The sequence below is a fragment of the Anas platyrhynchos genome, chromosome 19, assembly GCF_047663525.1.
Source record: "Anas platyrhynchos isolate ZD024472 breed Pekin duck chromosome 19, IASCAAS_PekinDuck_T2T, whole genome shotgun sequence".
In the NCBI taxonomy this organism is placed as follows: Eukaryota; Metazoa; Chordata; class Aves; order Anseriformes; family Anatidae; genus Anas; species Anas platyrhynchos.
In genome coordinates, this window is record NC_092605.1 from 7709161 (window position 1) to 7730508 (window position 21348).

At 53.8% G+C, this 21348-nt stretch overlaps 1 protein-coding gene across 4 annotated transcripts in view; it reads left to right on the forward strand.

Annotated features, from left to right (window-relative positions):
• The window catches only part of SEPTIN9 (septin 9), a 118405-nt gene that overhangs the window by 18898 nt on the left and 78159 nt on the right, over positions 1–21348 (forward strand). The window contains exon 2 of one of the 4 annotated variants that reach the window (XM_038165212.2): positions 5823–5879. The exons of 1 other annotated variant lie outside the window; for it this stretch is intronic. In XM_038165212.2, the coding sequence (XP_038021140.1) occupies positions 5823–5879 (57 nt within the window). Of the gene's footprint in view, positions 1–5822; positions 5880–16866; positions 17878–18150; positions 18282–21348 lie in introns of those variants that run through there. 2 more of the 4 variants (XM_038165215.2, XM_038165211.2) reach the window with 2 other exon arrangements.

The window sequence follows — 21348 nt, forward strand, 5'->3', positions numbered from 1 at the left end:
CCATTTTTCCTGAGGTTTCCTCAAGGGCTCTCTGATCCAGCTCTGGGCCCTTTTTTTCCTACATGTGAACTCATGGCTCTGGTTGTGTTAACGGTGCTGTGCTGCTGAGCAGGGCTGTCTGGTGCCTGTAAACATGAGCAAGCTGGTGATGGCACAGGGTTCATGGGACAAGGTGTGGAACTGCTTGTGGTGCCCGCAGGGGAGTAGCTGCATCGATCCCTCCCGAGTTGGTCACTTGTGCCCCTTGGGAACAGCCAAGGCATCCTCCATCCCTGTGAAAAGCTCAGTTTGCTGCCAGAGATATTTGATCCAGAATGGAGCCGTGCACATGGGTTGAAGTTTCTGTCTAGCTGTGCTCAGCTTCTTTGGAAAGAGTCTCCATTACACAGAAACGAGAAAAGTGTCTTTATCCTTCAGCGCATGTTTCTGATTAGTGCTGGAAATAGGCATGATTTTTTTTCCTTTTTTTTTTTTATACATACTCCTTTTGAGGTTAATGTTGCAAGTGGATTTCAAGTTAATAAAAGTGAAGCTGTAATTGTGTGGTTCGCTGGAGCTGGGTTTGAAGCAATAGAGACTTATTTTCCTGCTCTGCAAGCAGGCGCCTTTCCCTCGCAGTCCCCAGCTGCCTCCAGTGACCCTGTGGCTCTGCAAGCTCTGACTGCAGGGCTCTGCTTCTGAAGGTGAAGCCCAATGTTGGCATTACAAAATGTGCAGCTCAGTCTCCAGCACCTCCTCTGGTACGCTGGAGAAGCCACCGTTGGTTGTGCACTGCGGATCGAGCCCCGGGTGGGGTCTCCTCCCTCTGCTCACAGCTCTGTTACTGGTGAAGACCTCTCCAGTCATTTAGCTAAGGAGCTTTTAGAGCTTGTCCGTGTGGAGCAGGAAGGGATGCAGCTGCTGGTGATGACAGGTCTCTTGCTATCTGGGCAGTACCTGCGATGTAGATAAAATGAGGGAGAATTCATGCTGTAGGGTCCTGAACAGATGGTCCTGAGAGTAATGTGATGGATATGCAGATCCCAAAAGGGGATGGAAAACTGTCCCAGCAGTCCATCCGGACACCTGTGCCAGCTGTGCATTCCCTGCAGGGCAAGCGAGGTGACATCCTTGGTGCCATGTCCTCCCCAGCAGGCAGCATTGGTGACAACGGAGGGCAGGGTGGATTAGAGGAGATGGGGTTGGGGGCCACTACTGGAGAGAGCAGAGCCTAAAATGTCATCTTTTGCTCCAAAACTGCTTGTGCTGTGGACACCACTGAGGTGGTGTTGTGCTGGGGGTCTCCCAACCCCAGGTCCTCTGTTGGTGGGGCCTGGGGAGGGCTCTGTGGCCTGGCCCAGACCCACACACCCCAGGAGGGAGCTTGGGTGTCTGTGGGAGGGCGCTGGTCTTGGATGGAGACGTCTCCAGTGCTGTCCGGACACCCTGCCGTGCTCATGCTGAAGAAGGAAGCTGAGTTCTCTGACCTCAGACCCACCAGAAACTACATTTAACGGAAGCAAAGGTCGTGCTGGCTGCTCGGGTGAGCTGGTGCCGCTTTGCTGACTCCAGCAGCATGGGACGACTCCTGCTGGTTTTGGCCCATCCTGTTCCACCGCGACCCTTGCTTGGTTTGGGTTCCTTTGTTTGTTTGTTTTTTGTTTTTACTGGAATGTGTAGAGAGCGAGTTCCTGGGCTACATCTTCTATTGTTTGTCCTCACCCCATGGTTTCTCTTCTTAATGGAAATTGCTCATTTGTTCTTTGATTTCTGCATGGTATGAGTGTAGTGGCATGAAGCACTCACTGCGAGGCGAAAATAGATTTCAAGTGGCCTTGTTACCAGTGCATGTAGAAAGTTTGGGATTTACCATGCAAAAACTCTGATTTGCTTTGGAGAATGTACATGCTGCCCGTATTGCTGTTGAACATCTCTGGCATGTCTGACATCTTGTTCGTGCTAGCCAAGCCAACTGGAAAGGACACACTGCAGTAGGGATAGCTTTCCCAGACACACTGAATCCAGTCTCTGTGCTGCCCTGCACCATGTCTGCACCCCCACATCGGGGCAAGGATCTATGAAATGCTCCCATCACGGTGCTGGAATGCTGTACGTGTGTTATGTTACGGAGTTGTAGGGGTTGGAAGGGACCTCAAGAGATCATCGGGTCCAACCCCTTGCCAAAGCAGGTTCCCTACAGCCTTCAGTGCTGCTGCTCCTCTTGGGTGCCATGTGGTCCTAGCCTGAGGATCTGGAGGGAATTAGTCCTCGATTATGGAATGTGAGAAAGTATTGCCCAGCCAGCCAGCCAAGGTGAGGCGAAGCTCTGTGAAAGTTATAATTCTGTGCTGCTCTGACACATCCGCCGGGCTGAATGAGCTGTTCTTGGATCGACCTATTTTAGCTGCTGGACTCTTCCAGTTTGAAGTCATCCTGCTGGGGTGTGGGGAAGCATTCCAAATTTCAACCAAATAAAGCACATTTCATTATGTTTCTTAGGCCAGTGTGCTACAATAAATTTATAGGATGGCCCGAGGGCACTTGAACAGTGTGGAGAGGGAGGGCTCATAGACGCTATGTCTGGGGTGGAAACCTTTGATTTTTGGTTCACAGCCCCACAGCCGAAAACTGGGGCTCAGCCTGCTGCGTCCACACTAAATAGAGGTAACCCCGGAATGCTGTCAGCACGCCACATTGCTGGCTTCCTGGCAGCGTGTTCAGAGCAGCATATTTTTAGCTATTGCTTTCTCATTTATTTATTTTTTGACAGATCTTCTCCTCTGTCTTGCTTGCCCGCCAGCTTTCCCTGCTGTTTATCTGCTTTCCAGGACGGAGTCAGGATCCTCGCTCAGTGGCGGGGCAGCGTGGCACCACGGGTAGCCTGCTGTGCTTGGACCCAAGGCCACTACCTCCCCTTTCCAGATTTGCTCTTAAGGTGTTGGCCAGCCTGGATGAATTGGTGTTTTGCTCCTTGTTTTCCCTTCTGTTGAAAGGGGATTAACAGCATTATTGTGGGTTATTGTGTGACCCAGGGGCTGGAGCAGCAGCCGTCAGGAAAACTTCCTTCTACTCCTGCCTCCAATACAAGTCTGTTTTTTGCCCACCTTTTCAGTTACCTGTTTAAAAAGCTTGCAAATGGTATTTGCACATCCCCAGAGAAAACCTGCGAGACAGGGCAGATAAGCAAACCTCTCAGAAATGTTTGCATAAAAGTACACGCTCAGCCAGTCGTGCATGGATGCTCTGACGGCCGGGCTGCCTTGGACACTCCAAGTCGTATGTGTGTTTTTCCACTGGAGTTGTTGCTAAAGGGAATAAAGCCTATTTCCTATGTGCGATCCTGTCCAAGCTTGTAAGCTCCTCGCTCTGCTTCCATCCTGCTTTCCCGCAGACTGAATGAAGTCTTTGAACATGAAAGGATGTATTTAACTAGCTCAGCATGGCTGCATATCTGCGTTGTTCAGCATGCCACCCATAAGGGACCTTTTCCTCCTCTTTTTTTCAGCAATTATGAAAGCCAGGTTTCAGTGCCTCACCTTGCCTGCACACAGAGCAGAGGTGTTGTTTCCCTGCAAGGAGCTGAGCCAGGGCTCAAGTTCTCTTGCAGCTCATCTGAAGAAGAGGCATTTAAAACCCTGCTGGGCACGGGAAACGTGCCCTGTCATCCCTGCCAGAGCAACAGGCATTTAGGAGGAGGAAATAATTGAGAAAAAATGAGGCACTGTGTTTAAAAGAAACAAAAATATGATGCTGGTTAAAATGTTTAATGCTGATTATAGTGCACGAGCGCCTGGAAATTCCAGCCTATCTCTCAGAGTAATGGAAGCTGCGGGCTGAGGGATGTGCGCAGCAGCAGAGCGCTCTGTGGCAGTGCAGGTGAAGCTCTCGGTAGGATGACCTGGGTGTTTGCAGCGTGGCTGGATGGTCCCAGATGGGTTTCTGGCTGGTGGGGGCCAGGACCTGCTGGCAGGGTGCAGATCTGGGTGGGGGGGAACGGCTCTGGGTGGTGCTGGCCAGGGCTCCCTGCGGCCAGGCAGCTCTGCCGCTCCCTGGGACCAGCCCTGCGGTTCAGCCGCCTGGCTTCGTAGGCACAGAGGCTTTTTATATTAAAAAAGGAAAGGGAGAGAGAAAATGCACACACGTATGCATATATACAAGCAGAGGCTTCTGAGTGTGAGGCATTTTTTCCATGTCGAGTTGCCAGGCAGCACTTTTCCCTTCCCTCCCTCCCTCCGTCGCGGGCTCACTGGTATGAAAGTTTTCCTGCCTTTTATATTTTTTTTTCCTCTTTTGTGTATGATGCAAATTCCTACAGCTGACGAGGTTTGTAAGGTTGTGGCTGTGTCAGATATCACAGTTTCAGGATGTTTTGCAGCTTATAATGGTGCTGCTGCTTTATTCTTTTTGCGTATTGTCCAACAGATCTGGTAGACATTGAGAAGAGGGGATATTTGTTTAAAGTCTATCACTTGTAATTATATAACACTGCCTAACGAATCTGGAAGTCTCTTACCTGTTGGCAGAGTAGATATCCCAACTGACAGTCTTGGTGTGTGCTCTGGCAGGCTTTGTGCTGATTCTTTTCCTGTCCACTTCTATTGTGCAAAAAAATAAAAAAAATAAATAAAAGAAGGGAAGCTGAGGCACTGATCGGGTTACAGTTTCTGCAGATGGCTAAGCTTTAATCAAAGGCTTGTTGCCATGAAATTTTGTTCTCGTTGATTTTTTTTTTTTGGCCCACCAGGGGGCTGAGCATTGTGACCTTCACCAAAAAGCTGCTGGGAGTGCAGAGAAAGTGAGTGAGTTGCTGACGGATTAGAAATGATGCTGTAGCTGCGTGCCCTTCTGTCTTGCGTGAAGCGAGAAAGCAGTCACAGGTTGATCTGGGGAGGTTTAGATTGGGCGTTCGGAAGAATTTCTCCACGGAGAGGGTGGCCAAGTGTTGGAATGGGCTGCCCAGGGAGGTGGTGGAGTTCCCATCCCCGAAGGCATTTAAGAGATGTGCAGATGTGGCTCTGAGGGACATGATTTAGTGATGAGACTCAGTAGGTCCAGGTGTTGGTTGGACTCAGTGATCCTGAAGGTGATTTCCATCCTGAGTGATCCTGTTGTGATTCTGTGAGCCTGGGAGACCGGCAGGCATGCAGGCATTACCTATTTCAGACAGCAATTGCTATGGGAGTGAAGGAGACAGGTCTGTCTGCTTTTTGTCTTTCAAAATAATGTGTGATGAAGGGTGAGTTAAGCTTTCCGCACGATCTTTCTCCAGCACAATGCATGTGAATTAACCATCTGCTACCCCAGTGAACACAAAGGAAACATTTTAGTTGAAAAAAAGACTTAGCAAAATTAGCCCAACATCTGGATCGCTGTATTCTGGTTTAGCATCTGCCTGCAACAAGTGATGCATCAGGTGTTTTGGCCAGTCCTGTCCCACAGCAGGGTTCTCAGAGACAGTGCGTTCCCAGGATGCTACATCCAAAGGGACTGAAAAAGGGGCTTATAAAAAAGATGGAGAGCAACTTTTTGCTCAGGCAGATAATGATAGGACAAGGGGGAACGGTTTTAAACTAAAAGATGGGAGTGTTAGATTAGATATAAGGAGGAAATTCTTCACTCATAGGGTGGCGAGGCACTGGAACAGGTTGCCCAGAGCAGCTGTGGATGCCCCATCCCTGAGGTGCTCATTTTTATTACATGCAACATTCCTTCCCTCGCAGATTGCACAGGAGATTCCCAACACAATACGTGCCTTACCAGCTGTAGTCGTAGCGTGGAGATTGCTCCACATATGCTCTCCACATGAACTCCCTTAGCCCATGCAAACCTTCTTCTTGCTTTAGGAATCACCCGGACTTCCAGTGGGAGACTGCGGAGGCTCAGTGACCAGACGAGTCCAAGTAAGTTACGTGAATCTTTCCTTGTGAATCTGCCTCATCCAATAAAAACAAACAACGATAACAAAACGGGCTGGGAGAATGCAAGAGGTGACTGCAGAAAGCACATCTCCTGCCTCCTGTGCGTTGAATACTGGCTGCCAATAAATGCAGAGCTCTCTGCTGCAGGGAGAGAGCAGCGTGTATGGAAAAGAGAGCAGTATATATAAAATAACTGAAAAGAGAGAGCAATATAAAATAAAAGATTAATTACTTACTGAATAATGATCCAGAGAGAATAATTAGAAAGCCATCTCAACTCAAGGGGTCTGACACCAGGTAGCAGAAAGCAGGAATGGCCTGAGGTTGAAATATAGCTTTAGCAATTAGTGGCTCTCTCTTGCTCTCCTTAGCTATTATTTTTTATTGGATGTGGAGATTTATGGATTATGTGTGCTTGTGACTAATTTACACTCCTAATTGCAGTTTAATGTTTCTGAGGCTGTTTCTGATTCAGAAGGAAATGAGTGGGAGGGTTCCTTTCTCAGAGAAGGTGTTTCCCAGCCTCTGGAAAGCAGCGGCAGCAGTCTCAGTGCCTGGGGTACCTGGGACTGTTTGCTGAGTTGTTCATGTGTGTGACACTGCTGGGAGCGCTCAGGCACACAGACAGGTCCCTGATGCTGGCAGAAAATTTCCCTCTTATCTAAAGCACACAACAGGAAGCTGGGACAGCCCCGTTCTAGGCTTTTCCTTTTTGCTGGCCCTTTTTGCTGGCTCTGCTAGTCCCTCTGATGGACTTGTGCTGCTCCACGTGGGGCAGCATCTGGCTCTGGAACCGCGGTCCCCTGTATACCACGGATTTTCACCTCTGTTTTGGTGCAGCTGATATCTTCCTTCACCTCTTCCTTCCTTTAGTCTGTTCAACCTCCCCTTTGGCATTGCCTCTTCACTTTCTCTGGGCAGACAGTCACCTCTGCTGCTTGCTGCACCCCGAGAGCCCCGCTTGCCTCCTCAGCACCCTGTGCTGGCCACATTTGCTTCAGGACTTCCACCCACTGCTGTTCCCTTGGTCTCTGTCACTCACAGTCACTCCCTCTGGGCTCTGTTTGCTATTTCAATTCATCTTCTCAGCCCTCATATCCTGTCTCAGCTCCCAGATGTACTTATCAAAACAGTCTTTGTCAGCTTTTCCCTCCGTGCTGGGGGAAAGCCACCCTCGGGAAGCCTTCCTGGAGCGGTGACTTCAGCATTTTGCTGTATCGAGGCTTGAGCACACGCGGCATGGGGATTAGTCACAGACATCTGGACAAGGGTGCACTTAGCCACTTGGGAAGCTGTGACACTGCCTGCCTGGCCTTCATCAAAAGCTAGAGATAAACACAGAGGCAGGTCTTCCAGATACAGCCCAGGCAAGGTGACAGGGGACGTCGTGCGCCATGACACGATCCTGCTGCTGGGACGCTCACTGCTCCGGATTGGGAGCCTCCTACGGACCTCAGAGGTCTCCGACGTGGGCGTTGTGATGTATCGGTGGGAGGACGTAAATATGGTCAGAGCAGGCCTTTGTGCCACAAGCTAATAGCAAATGGCTGGGGAAATGCGTTGCGTGGAGTCGCAATGCTGGTCTGGGCCCGGGAGCAGGGAGCTGAGCTGCGCTTCAAAGCTGCCGCTCCAAAACTTGGCCACCGGTGCAGAAGCTGCTGGTTCTGAACTGAATCGCGTGTTTATCTCCTGCATGTGCGAAAACAAAGCTGCCGTCGCAGCCCTCGCATCGTGTGTTTTTGTATACATATGTCCAAGGACAGAAAGGGGATTTGGTACAGCTCCAAAGGTAACTGGAGTGTGGAGAATCTAAATTGAAAGACACAGCACGTTTGTTCAAGCCTGTTTTCTTTAGGCTCTAATTATATACTTTTCCACTTTTCTGGTGAGAGACCTTTTAAATTTTAATGTATTTTTTTCAAGTTAAAATCAAATGAGCAACTCAGTGCTCCGGTTTACGCTGCAGTAAATATTTATGGCTCTGTATAACTGCAGCTCAATTTCCCCTTGTTTCGGATCCAAATGTTCTCCTCTGCACATCTGGCCCTGCACCCAGAAGTTTTTATTCTTGTGAAAGATAAATTGGGACTGGGATGACTGAGCAGTGGCTGTAAATGAAGCGTCACAGAAGGAGGGGGGGTTGTTTTGGGCTCCTTGCCACCCTAAACAAAGAAAGGGATGACATGCATTTCCACAGCCACTGACTCTCGGGCTCTAGATAGCTCCACAGTCATCCGCAGACCACGTTTAGCCCTGGGACATGCAGTGACATTAGGACACTGGATCTGGCCTTGACTTCTTCTGGGAACCCTATTATGCGACTCCTCTTGGTTTTTCCTGTCCCTTTGACAGCAGTCGTGTGGCAGTGGCATCCAGTGTAGCTCAGAGAGCTGCAATTCTGGGACTCGAGAGCTTCAGCTTTTGTTTGGTGTGGGTCTGCTGGGTAGTCCTGGGAAAGCCGCTGTGCTGGGACCCATCTGGGCTTCTTGTGAGGCCGTGGAGAGAGCTGGGGGCTGTCAGAAAGCATCCAGAGTACCTATTGGAGGTTGGGAGGTGTAAGCTTCTTGGAGAAACCCAAGTCCTCATAGGATTATAGGGGAGTGTAACTTCTTTAGGTAGTTATATTCAGGAGTATGGGAATCCTGTGCTTTGTCTCAATTTTTTTCTTTCACTGCAAAAATGGAGTCAGCCTCCTGAGAGCTGTGCTGGGGAGGAGATGCCAGGATAAGGCAATGTTCGAGTACCCCAAGCTTGTAGAGGGGCCTTGGGCTGCTATGTGAAGAGATGCTGTGGTTGCTGGTCCTTCTGCCCTACAGATCTGCCGTGGGCTGGGGTGATGCTGGCCATGGGTTCCCGGCTCCCTCCAGCAGCAGTGGGGCTGGAGGGGCTTCAGCATGAGATCCTGGGCAGGGGAATTTGGGGTTTGGCACTGCCACCCCTCGTTTAAGGCGCACAAACCCTGCCCTTGGGAACATTTTGTGAGTGGTTTGGAGGCTCCGTTCAATGCACGACTGGAAACAGGCAGCAAGAGGAGTGGGAAGCCCTTCCTAAAAGGCTCTGCTGTGGTTTGGGATTTTGGCCCCTAAAATGCCACCGTCACCTGATTTTTGGTAGCTTAGGGTAATATTTTTGCAAGGCTAAGAGCGGTGTGTTAGGGAAGTTACTCCCACCTCATTTTCCTACAACCGTACCTGATGAATTTGAAGGAGAGAAATATTTGCTGACATTTGCCATCCGGAGCAGGGCTGCATTCCCGAGCAGGCCAGAAAACAGCCCCAGAGCGGTTGGAGTGGAAGAAATCGGCATCGTGTTCCTCGTGGGCAGCCAGCTGCGCTCCGGACTTTGATTTGCTTCCAGGCTTACAGGTTGGGCTTTGCGAAGAGGAAGGAACTCCTCTTGCAGGGGCAACACAGGAGGGTCCAAAAAAAAAAAAAAAAGCTAGAATTTACTGATTTAGCTAAAACAACATGTCTCTGCGAAGGTAAAGGCAGCTTGGGGCGGGAGGAGAATGCCTTCCCCTTGTGCTACGGCAGAGCTGCTGCCACACTGCTGCTGTGTTAGGGTCAGGTGCTTTGTTGGTGAGAAACCCCGCAGGGCCAGCAGGGGAACAGGTGCCTCTGCTTTTCCCTGCACCAGCTTTTCTCTCGCTGCTCGGCCGCCCGGAGCCGAGCGGGGCAGGGGCAGGCTGCCAGGGCCAGCTGCAGCGGGGCAGGCACAGCGCTCCCAGCCAGGGGCGCAGGGCGCGAGCGGCCTCACTTCTGCATCCTCAGCAGTTGGCCGGGGATCAACCACAGCTTGTCTCGGCGCTTTTTGGAAGCACAGGGCATAATTTTAGGGAGGCGTAAAGCTCCAGGCCAGCTATCTGGGTTGCATTATAAAGGGGCACTCGCTGATGTCATGAAAGCCTTCATCAGAGCGGTTTGTCTCATGGTGTTTAAATATTTCTGCTGGGTATAAATCCTGGAGGCAGTCCTGTGCCAGGCCGTGTGTTTTTTTGGGTCAGTTCGGGCTCCTTGTCTATACTTTAGGTTGTCAGTAGCCCCAGTGGGTGGGCAAGCTGGGGCTGCGGGACACGAGAGAAAAGTTTCTGGTCATGGTGTGAGCCTGTGCCTTGTCCTGGGGGTGGTGGCACCACGCTGCAGAGGGCCCCAGGATGTCCCTGCAGGGGCTGGTAGCTGTTGCCGGTGGCTGGTGGTGTCAAGCCCAATTACAGCTCTACATTCAGGGCTGTGGAATTAAAACAGGCTGAAGAACTCCCTTGCTAATGACACCAATCCTTGTGAAAAGGCTCTGGCAGTGCCAGAGGAAAGCAATGCTTCCTCAGTTGTCTGTCAGCCAGGGACCATGTGTGTGAGTCCTTACCAAAGCTGTTGCTGTGCTGTTTACTGACAGCCCTAAGTCTTAATAGAAGTGGGGAGAACGTAGTTTTATAGGAAACAACATGCCCAGATACTTCTTATTTTGCTTTTCCTGGGTTAAGCCTTGCTGTTTCCCTTTAATAGTTATTGATGTTCCTATTTCACAGACAGAGCAGCAGAGAAGCTGCAAGCAGTGCTGTTTGCCCATAGATCTGGGGATCCTTCCCCATGGCACTGGAATGGGAAGCTGTGTGTCCTGGGGGTGGGTGCACAGCTGTGGGCACAGCTTAAATTGGAGCATCCCAAACTGGTGAACCCTGTTGAAGCCAGCTGTTGCAGTGATGTACCCAATCATGCAGTGAGTTGAAGGTAATCACGGCAATAGCTCTTGCTGTTTCCATCTCTCGGTTCAGTCCCTTGGCCTGAGGCTTTCTCCTCTCTTTATGCTTGGAGTCTGCAAGAGAGCAGCTTTAGAAGGGGGTTATGTTGGGCTGCAGGTGAACCAGAATAGTGGAAATAAAAGAAATCTCCAAAGCCAGGGGCTCAATAGACAAATGTATGTAGTTACATAAGCTGATTCAGAGTGCTATAAAAGCCATTAGGTCTTTTGATTTTTTTTCCCCAGGGAAATACTGCCAGGACTGTCAAGTACCTCCTGGAGCTCCCATGTGGGCACCCCCACTACACAGCGCAGCCGTTTGTGTATAATCGTGGCATCTGAGCGAGCTGAGTGTGGGAGCCCCTCCTGTAAACCTTTGTCCAGACCTTCAGACAGTCCTAACTTTACTGAATCCTACTTTAGTTTCCCCTCGGCCCACCGGGGTCCAGGCTGGGAGCGCAGCACTGGTGCTGCAGCCGGGAGCTGCGGGCACACACAGCGTCCTGGCGCTGCTGCCTTCTCCCAGCCTGCTCCTTTCTCCCTGGCAGAGCTGCAGAAGGGTTAACTCGAGGCTCGTGGTTGCGGCCTGGTTGCTTTGGATGTGTCCCTAGATGAGGTCATGCGGATTTCTTTGGGCAGTCTCTATTCCCCTTTGTTTCGAGCACCACACTGGTCACACCAGCTGCGCGGGTCTCTGTGCCAAAGAGCGTCCCCGTGCACATGCACCACTTGCTCTCCTCGGGCTCCCGAGTGACAAGCCCTCATTTGACACGTGTCCTCTCGGTCATCCTCATCCAGAGGCAAAGCAGCAAAAGGTGAAGCCTGGTCATTTTAGAGTCCCTTCTGCAGTAGGGCAGCTCCAGGAGTGTGGCTCTGCAGGAAAGCCAGAGCCCAGGCAGCAAGAAGTTAAAAAGAAAAGGCTGCTCCTGGTTCAGGTGCTGGGTTTCCTGCACGGACACAAGCACTGTGCTTGCATAACGCAGACACGTGGACTCAGAGCTGCCTGGGATGGTCCTGTGGGGATGCCACGTGCTTCGAGTGGAGATGTGCATTAGTTACAGTGAATGATGGACCAAGGCTTGTGTGCAAGCTAAGAAATTAAGGAGTAGTGATAGGTGCCCTGGGCCTATTTGCTGTAGAGATGTGCTGAGCACTGGCTTGTCATCCTGTTCCTTTACAATATCTGTGAATCATCTCCAGCCTTGTGTGCTGTGATGGGCTGAGTGAGTCCCAAAAGGCCGCTGGACAGGTGAGCAGGCAGATTGCTTGGCTTTCATCCTGCAGCACCTGGCACCGGGGGCTCTGGTGGGAGGACAAGAGAGGTGGTAACGATATAAATCAGCAGGTGAGGAATGACTGCAGAGTTGTTGCTCTGTAGTGTTTGGGGGACAAAAAACAGCTTCAGCTGCTGGCTGTATTTTAGGATATTTGTCTTCCTCACTGTAGCTGTTGCTGAGTGCTGACAAGCCCCGTAGCGCTGCCCCGAGGACAGGAGAGGCAGAAGTGCAGCGAGCACCTGCTCCTAGGCTGGCCCTGGGGAGGTTTCTGATGGCCCCTGGACCTCTCTGGAGGGAGCTCCCAGGGCCCTTTCAGGAGATGCTCACATCAGCTGCGGCAGGGAGGAGCTGGGGGAGCAGAGAAACAACACAGAAATATGGTTTTATCTGATTCACTTAATTTGCCTCATCCTGTTGTGAAGGATGGAGGAATAACAGCCTCTAGAGCAGGACGCAGAGCAGTAAGTTTGCTGTCACCTCTGCCAGCTCCAGCACGGATCCTGCGAGGGGCACGGCTGCCCTGGGACGTTGCTGACCCAAGGTGCCACGCAGAGCCCGTGCGGGGAGCTGATGGAGGCAGCGAGGATCCTTCTGGGGGCTGGAGGGAGCCAAAGGTGCTGCTTGCAGCCCAGGGGTGGGGTGTGGAGCAGGGCACCCCTGCTCATAGGAGGAAGGAGCACCCTGGTGTGCCTGGACCTGGTTTGGGTGTGCTAACTCCCGTGGTGCTGTTACCTAAGCAGCTGCATGCGGTCACATTTCTCTCCGTTGGCTACGTGCGTCTCCCCATGGTGTTTGTTTTCCCCGTCCCTTTTGTTGCTGAAACGTCAGTTTGCAAATTGCTCTTGGGCACGTTGGCAGAGCTGCTCAGCTTTCCCTCTTCCCCTCAAAGCCTTTGGGCATGGCGGCGAGGTCCCGAGCCCCGGCTGCACACCACAGGCATGCTCTGAGCCGGCGCGTCCGGCGGTGTCTGGCCTTCACCAAAACCCCTAATTGCACCTTGGGCAGGGAGCACCGATTTACTCCCAGCTATATTTATCTTGTGCCCGGGACTGCAAAAAGGATGGGAGCGCAGCCTTTCCTGCCCGTCTCTGCAATGAGAGGGCTGTGTCTGCCGGGCAGCTCCACAGCTGGGTGTTTGAGGCTGAGCTGCAAAGCGTGAGGTCTCCCTGCCAAAATTTGGTAGCCGTGAAAGCAACACATGAGGTCCAAGGCTCCTTGGCTTCAGTTTTTTGTAACTGACTCTCTGATCCAAAGCAGGTTATGGTGTGCAAGTCCCCGGGCTGCTACAGGGGAGCTGGATGTGCCATAGCGGGCTGCTCGGAGGATGCTGGAGGGGAGCGGGGTGCAGCACAGCCTGGGCACTGCCTGCTGAAGTAAGCCCAGAAAATAAGAAAGGCAGCTCCTGAAGGTGCGTGCAGCTCTTGGTGCAGTCTGTCTTAATTTATTTTACTCTGCCTGCTTCAGAGACCCTCTTACACTCTCTTAAAGGCTTCGTTTGCTCCTCAATGGGTCCTTCTGCCAGGGGGAATCACCGCAGCCCTGCAGGAGCCCCCTGCTTTTGTGGGGTCCCTGAGCACTGAGCTGGGGCAGGGTGGCTGGGGAGAGGGCTCCAGGGCCAGGCTGGAGAGGGTCTGGGCTGGAGAGCGGCCGTGGAGGGCCCTGGAAGAGTTAAGGTTTATCTGGGAGGGTGCGAGCCCGGTTCCTCCTGCCTTGCCTTTCGTTCAGCGCTGCCAGCTGCTATTAATACTTCAGCACATGAGTGTTAAAGCGCGAGCAGAAAGCCCGGGGAGGATATGCTAGGGATTTCCGGCAGTTTGAGGCTTGCAGGCAGAGGAGAGAGGTTGGGAGCCAGCAGAGAGGAGAGCCCGAAGAGGGGCTCTTCTTAAAGACACACTGCTCCCGGCACGGATGGGATGGGATGGGATGGGATCGGGGAGATGTGTGTGCAGGGGCTCGGGGCAGGAGGGGATGTGCTGTGCTGCTGCCACCACTTCAGCAATCCCCTGCTCTGACCGTCAGGCACGCTTTGGATTGTGTCCTGGACATGCTCTTTGGCTTGGGAAAAGTAATAACCCGAGAGGCTCTGTGTTTCCCTGGGTTGAACAAATGTGATTTTTCATAAAAATAATCAGGGAGGGGCAGAACTGCGCTTGGCAGCAAATGTGGAGTGAGAGCCCCGCGCTCCGGGGCTGGGCAGCTCCGCGTCTGCCGGATGGGAGAGGGGGAAGGAGAGGGGAGGGAGAGGAAAAATCCCCGGCAAAGAGCAGGGCAGCAGCACCCGGAGGCTAAGTACCTCCCTTGGAAAGAGGGGCATCTCCTTGGTTCTCTCTCTTCAAATGAAGAAGAGAATTTTAGCCAGCGCTTCCTTTCTTCTCCATCCCTGGGGCTCATAACTGTAAATGAAAGGTTCCTGGAGCAAGCGGTGGAGGCTCAGCCACTGTCATCTTCTGGCGAGATTCAGCCTGCGGATAAATGGCATGGAGGGAGTGTGATGGAGCAACACTTGATTGCACTGTTTGAGTTCGGCCCTGTGTTGTCTCCTGTGAAAATGCTTCGCCGAACATAATTTGATTTAGGTGTGCTCCACGCAGCCCCGCTGTCCTCCCCCTCTGCTCTCCCTCCCATCTCACTAGCCTTGCAGACAGCCGAGCAGGAGAAAGAACCCCTTGAATCCCCGTTTTCCCCGGCCTCCCCAGGCCCTCCAGGTCTTTGGCGGCTCTGGCTGCTTTTGGCACCTGTGTCAGCGCGCTCGGAGGCTGCGATCCCTGCGCTGACTTGCAGCGTGCGTCCTTTCCAGCTCCCCCAGCGCCAGGGCTGGGGTTACCGGGTGATGCCTGGCTGCATGAAGCTGCAGGCTCCAGCTCTGGGGCTGTGAGGGAGCCGGGTGGAAAAGAAAATCGCGCTTCTGCTTGGTGAAATGCTACGGGAATATAATCCTGGCATGAACCTGGGAAGGCAGGGACACCACACATAGCATCTGCTGGAGTATTTGCAGGGGTCTGCACCGCGGTAGCTGCTGCTGCAGCTGCTGTCAGTGCCGAGAGCCCCAACTTCCCTGCCAGCATCCCCAGATTTGGGCCTGGGGCTCCATGGCCATGCTCGGGGCTGAGCTTTTGCTGTTGTCCCAGCAGCTTCTCTGCACGCTCAAACAGTTCACCACAAACAGTTCATTGCTTAGCAAAGGGCTGGGGCATTGCTGGGCCAGCATCGGAAAGGTGTGAGAGCGATAAAATGTGAGCTGATCTGCTATCAGGGTTTGCTTTACCTTCCTGCAGTTTCCTTCCTAGCTTTCTCTGCAAATGAAGTTGTTTTTTTTTTTGTCTTTGCAGCAGACAGTGGTTTGTCTTAAAAGCTGTTCCTCTGCTGCTGGTTCTGCTTCTTCCCTGAGAAGCAGCCCCAGGCTGGGAAGAGCCTCCTCTGCCCCTTCCCAAACCTTGGATGTGTTCCTGGCTTCCCCTGCCCTTCTAAAGGTGGTTCTAGGAAATGCAGTGTATTTTATTGTTCTCTATATAGGCTCATACAGTGCACCAAAACCCAGTCACTCCTCAACAGCCACGGGCACCTCGGTGCCACCTGCAGCGGTGGCAGGGCAGCCTGGTGGGCGCTGCTACAAGGGGAGGCGCCTGGCTGTGCCTTTAAAGAGAATCCTTCAAAATTCACTCGAGGACTTGAGTCTGAATGAGAGCATCAACCTTGAGGTTTTGTGAAATTAAAGCTCGCTAGCATTAATCATCATTTGGATCCGCTTCACTGGGTGCCTCACGCTGATTTACCCTGCGAGAAATAATGCCTTTGCTTCGTCACGGCTAATCACCTGGGTCCCGACGGGTTAAAATCAGCAGGCTGAAACATGCGTGCTGCCCCGTCCCTCCTTCCTTTCCATTCACCTTCTTCCTTTCTTGATACTTCCCCTGAGTTTTTTCCCTTCCTCTCCGGCGCAGGCCTGCTCATGTTGTAAGGAGCCCCATGATAAAGGCTGCTCGGTGGTGCTGTGGGCTGCGGCTTGTGCTCACGGGGCCGTGCGGCTCCCCTGGGCTCTCGCTTTGTGTTCAGCACCTTCGCGGTCTCGGGCAGGAAGCAGGGTTTGGGCTGTGCATGGGAAAGCATCGCTTATTGTCCCCTCTCTGCTGCCTTAGGCACTGGCAGCAGGAGCACGCAAAGCTTTCACAGCAAATGGAGAACAAACAGGAATTTGGGCAGGAATCTGATGCTCCCTGTGCACAGAATGTGCCCAGCTCTGGGGATTAGGAACTTTGCTGGGGACTGGTGTGCTCGAGAGCTGCCTCTCCCTGTCTGTTGTGACCCCAACGTGTGTCTGCTCCCGTGTGGCATTCGCTTTGTTCCTCCCTCTGTTTGATGACAGCAATGCTCCGTCAGTGGCTGTCTGGGGAAACATGCGAGTTTACCGGGATTTTTCGTGTTGCCCCTGAAAAGCAACGCGAGGGGGGTTCAGGCTGTGAAAGCCAAGGTCCTAGCAGCGCTCTGGGCTTCGGGCCTGCAGCTGGTTTGTTCTCCAGCCCGGGGACGGAGGCTGTGCCCTCGCAGCTGGCCGGGTGACTCAGGCTGCAGAGCGTCAATAGGAATCGGCGGTGGGTGGCACGGGGGGTGGCCGCTGGCAGCCAGCTTCACTGCTCAGCCTTACCCATATCCTACAGCAGGTCTGTGCCAGGGGTGCCTGCAGTGTCCCTGCCCTCGAGCCAGCAGCTTTGGGGGCGCAGAGCCATGGTGGTGACCCCCACGTTAGTAGGGCAGCATCCCCCCGCTCTGTGCCTGATGGCAGTGCTCACAGGGGGACCGTGTGTGGGATCTGGGCAGAGGGCAGGCGCCGTGTCCTGGAGGTGTTACAGCTGCGTCCCCGCCGCCTGCCTGCCCTGCCCTGGCTGCCGGCCAAGTGGAAGTTTCCGTGAAGGCCAGCCCATCGCTGCGGCCGCGCATCCATCCCTCCAGCCCGCCGGGGAGGCGAGGAGCTGGCCGCTGCTCGCTGCGTGCCCCGCGCCCCTCGGGAAGGGACGGGCGCCTCCAAAGCCCCCCTGCGCTCCACCTTGGGAGCGAGGAGGAAGGCCGAGGGCTTTGGTTATCGCTCCGAGGCTGGCTGCAGGAATCCTCCCCTTATCGCGGCGTCGCCAAGGGGACTGCCAAGGCGGAGCGGGGACTCCTCGCCAGGACCAGGCGTTGAAGCTCTCTGGAGGGGCACAGGGGAAGCGTGAACGTGCGCAGGGCTCGGGTCCTGCCCGGGAGCGGCAGCCCCGTGATGCTGCGCCGGGAGTGAAGTCAGCCTTCATCAGCCGAATAGTTTATGCATGAATCGAAACTTCAGACCTGGCAGGGTGGGGGAACGCGCAGGATCTTTGCTCTTTTCAAATGCTCTCGCCAAGGAAGGAGGAGGGGATAGAGGAAATAGCAGCAAAATAGGACTGGGGAAGCGGGGAGAGATTTGAGAAGCTGGATGAGTTGTTCGCTCTGTTCTTGCGAGGAGCCAAGTTCCTTAAGCATCTCCTGGTGGATGTTAACAGAGAGCTGTGGAGACCGGAGCATTCCCCTGGACTCTCGCAAGCTGTAGCTTTAAGACTGTTTTACAGAGGACTTGGGATTTCCAGTTTTCCTGCGCCTGCTGGAGTATTTCAGGGAGTTACAGGATTTTCGGGTCATGCACCCCCTTTTTCCTTTTTCTTCCTCCTTTCTCTTCCTCTCTTACTCTTTCTTTTCATTTCAAAGAGACAAAGCTACTTCAGTTTGGAGCACAAACATATGATCAGCACATGGAAATGTGGTAATTTGGATGCATTCATGATTGCAACAGATTGAAGAAATTAGACCAGACAAAGAGCTTTTTTTGGAGGAGGAGGAGGCAAGGCAAGGAGGGAGGGAGAGTGGGTGAAAGAAGGGGACGCCACCGAAAAAAGGGACGGCCGTGACACGCGGATGCTAAATATATCCCGTAGTAATGGAGAAGGACCGGATTTCAGGTAGGCTATTGATCTTTTAATATGTTCTGTTCTGCCTCTGCCTCCCTACCTTTCCAGTAGCTTCTGCACTTTAAGAAGAGAAACAGCCACGCTCCGGCTCGGTTTCAGCAGTTTCTTTAATTTATTTATTTTCTGCAACGTTTCCTTTTTGCATTTTTTTTTTCCATCCTCCTGAGCCCTCTAGACAGAAGGTGGTTCCAGCAGAAACCGGGGGGGAGCGGGGGAAAAAAGAAACTGCTCTCTAGGTCTGGATTTCATTTGAGCCTCCCTCTCCCCCCCTCCGTTCCCATGTGCCGCCCGGCGCGGGGGGATGAATGCTGAGCCTGTTAGCTCGGGGCTGCGAGTCGGGAAGAGGGAGGAAAAGAGCCGAGCTCTTGGCATGGAGACGCATTTCTGCTCTGAAGGTTGGCTCCTGGCTTTGTGTGGCTGTGCGTCGGGGTTGAGCTTTCTCTGTCCGTCTCTCGCCCTCCGGTGCCCGCTGCCTTGCTGGGGGGGAGCTGCAGGATGGGGAGCTGCAGGATGCGGCCCCGCGGGTGCCTGCGTGTCCTGCACCGCTGCTGCTCGCCCTGCAGCGCTGCCAGCTCGTGCTTCGCTCCCCTTGCTGGCCGAGCACGGGGTGCTTGGGGTGGCTGGGGGGCGGGCGGAGGGCGCTGCGAGGAGGAAGGAATAACTCTGTCTTGGTCCCCAGCTTCCCTGCAAATCCCAGCTAATGGTGCGTGCCTGAGTGCTTCCAAAACCCGCTCCCAGGTGTGCCGAGCTGGTGGGGAGCGGTGTCTCTGCAAGCTGCTCCTGCAGCAGTTGCAGGGTGGCTGCTCCTGGGACCCTTTATCCTGAGGGAGCAGCGGGGAGATGGGATGGGCAGCACAGTGGCACCGTGAGGCTCTGGCTTGGTGGGTGTGAGCAGGACAGCCGGGATCAAAGAGGGACGGCGAGGGGCAGGGGCCAGCAGTAAAATCCCCGGTGTGCTGCAGCCGACGGGATGCCACCGTGGGTCTCCCTCCTCTGTGCTGAGCCGGCGCGGGCACAAGGCCTCTCCTGGGCGTTCCCAGGCGGCTGCTGGGCATCGGCGCTGGAAGTGAAACCACAGGGATGAGAGGAAACGCTTAAGCCAGGGTGGAGCGAACTGTGGCCAGAGAAAGCTGCTGCCATGGCTGGCCCCACACAAACCTGTGGGGCCCCATCTGGGCACATGCTGAGAGCCGCTGGGAAGGGAACTTACCTGCAGGAGCATCCTCCGCTCCTCACTGCCTTCGAAGAGCGCAGCTGATGCCTCCTCATCCCTCTCTCCATCTCTCTTGCTTGTGCTTTCTGCTCTGGTTTGAGCCACTTCAAAGCATTCCTGAGAGCTGCTCCTAACGCAGCGGCTGGCGTGCGTTTTGGCAAGGCAGTGCCTTGGGCTGGGAAGCCCTCTGCCACTGCGTGCAGGCCTCTGCAAGGCAGGGTTTGGGGGAACAGGAGGAGGTGGCAGGGTGGCTTTGTTCCCCTTGTGGTTTGGCCTTCCACAGCTCCTGTTGCACTCTCTGTGCACCCCTGGGCCCCTTCCTGCTGTGCAGAGGAGGGGGTTGCAAAAGGTTGCTGGTGTGAAAGGGAACTCTGATTTAGGGATGTGGTTTAGTGGATGGTAGGGAGAATGTTGGACTGGATGATCTTGGAGGTCTTGTCCAAACTTCTAAGATTTCTGGCTGTGGTGATGTGATCTGAGGCTCTTTGTTCCCAAAAAGCATCACAGGTGGGTCTCTCCCAGCCCGTAAGATGCTGCGAGAACCCCCTGCCTGGGCTGGCTCTGCTTTTGGGGCTGCAGGCAGGAGGACTCTGGGGAGCACGGTTGTGCAGAGGTGCACGAACTCATGCTAAGGCATGAGCATGAGCAGCGTCTGTGAATTACCAGTGTCCAAGTGCGTGCGTGTTTCACTGGCCCTTGCTGGAATTGACTCAGCTGCGGGTGGTTCAGATGTGGTAGAGCTAGGGCTACGTCATTTTGGGGTCAGAATGCACAAACTGGGCATGGGGAGCGCGCCCCGAGCCTTACCCCAAGGAGCCGTGCCTGGGGGCTGGAGGTGGGGCACGTGTGTGGCTGCTCCGCTCGGCTCAGGCAGGAGCAGGCTGTGCCTGGCAGGATGGGGAATGTAATGATGTAGGAAAATCATCCCTAATGGGGCTTCAGGCACAAAACTGGCAATATCACAGGGGAGAAGAGGAGCTCGGCTGGCTCTATGTCTCGTTCAGAAGGCGCTGCCCACGACATGGGCAGCCGTGCTCTCCCCCCGTGGCCGGGCAGGCAGCGCTCCCAGCACAGGGAGAGCCAGAGCTCCGGCCTCGGTGACTAAACCGAAACATGACTCAGATGAAAGCAGATCTGTGCAGCGCTGGGGGCCACGTTCGTCACTGTTCTGGCCCTAAGCATGCTTTTAATTAATATTCTGCTGTGGGTGGGAAGAGCTGACTCCAGATCTGACTGTGTCGCTGCTGGACGGGGTGAGGGCACCTCGGAGCGGGTGGGAATTGGGCCTCTCCTCCTCCTCGAGGGCTGTTTTCCCACAGCTGCTGCAGCTCAGCACGTCCCATGGGGTCTGTGCCGCCCAAGCAGAGCCCAGGCTTCCTCGCAGCGGAGCAGTGTCCCCAGTCTGAGATCCCATGACGATGATGGGCGCTGCGGGTGAAGGCCCTGAATGCACGGGGTGATGCTGGCGCTGTGCCTTGCTCCAAGCAGCGAGGTCTTCCTCAGGCTCTGTAAGGAGGCACCGGGCTCCGGTGGTGCCTTTGGGTGCAGGTATAAGAAATACCCTCTCATACAACTTGCTGATTCCTTTTAATCCAGTTAAACTATCTCTCGCACGTTTCCACACGCTAATCCTGCATGAAAAGCCTAAATCAAATTGGTTTCCAGGCATCCTGCTCTGGTGGTTTGGGGCCGGGCAGCTGTGCTGGGGGCTGCGGCCCTGCTCACATCTGTGCCCCGCTCTGCCTTTCCGAGCACTTTGGTGGCAGCAGGGGTGCTCCTCGGCTGGAGGTGGCTTTCCTCAGCAGATGGCTGGTTTGATTAGTCCAGATCTTTCTACAAAGCCCTGATTGTTAATGCCACGGGGCCCTTTACCTCTTCTTGAAAGGAAAGGGTCAGCAGCATGCCAGGCGGCCGGGGTCTGATTACTGCGATGAGGGAGTGATGGGATCGGTGCAGCCACCGTGGGAAAGGAAGTCTGATCTCCCAGGTAAATTATTAATGCTGCCTTTAAAATTACACTTGGAGAACCCAGTGTAGAAGTTACTAAATGATTAGCAGGTAATTATAACACCTGGATGCAATGAGTGGCATGTATGAGGTGCAGGGCCCAGGAGCAGGCAGCTGGGAGTGCTGGAGGTGCTTGTAAGCAATGTGCTGGACTCCAGAACAAACGGGGAACTGTTTATTAACCCACTGGTGATCCTTTTGTAATCTTTCAGTTATACAAAGCACCACCTGTGGGTATATGC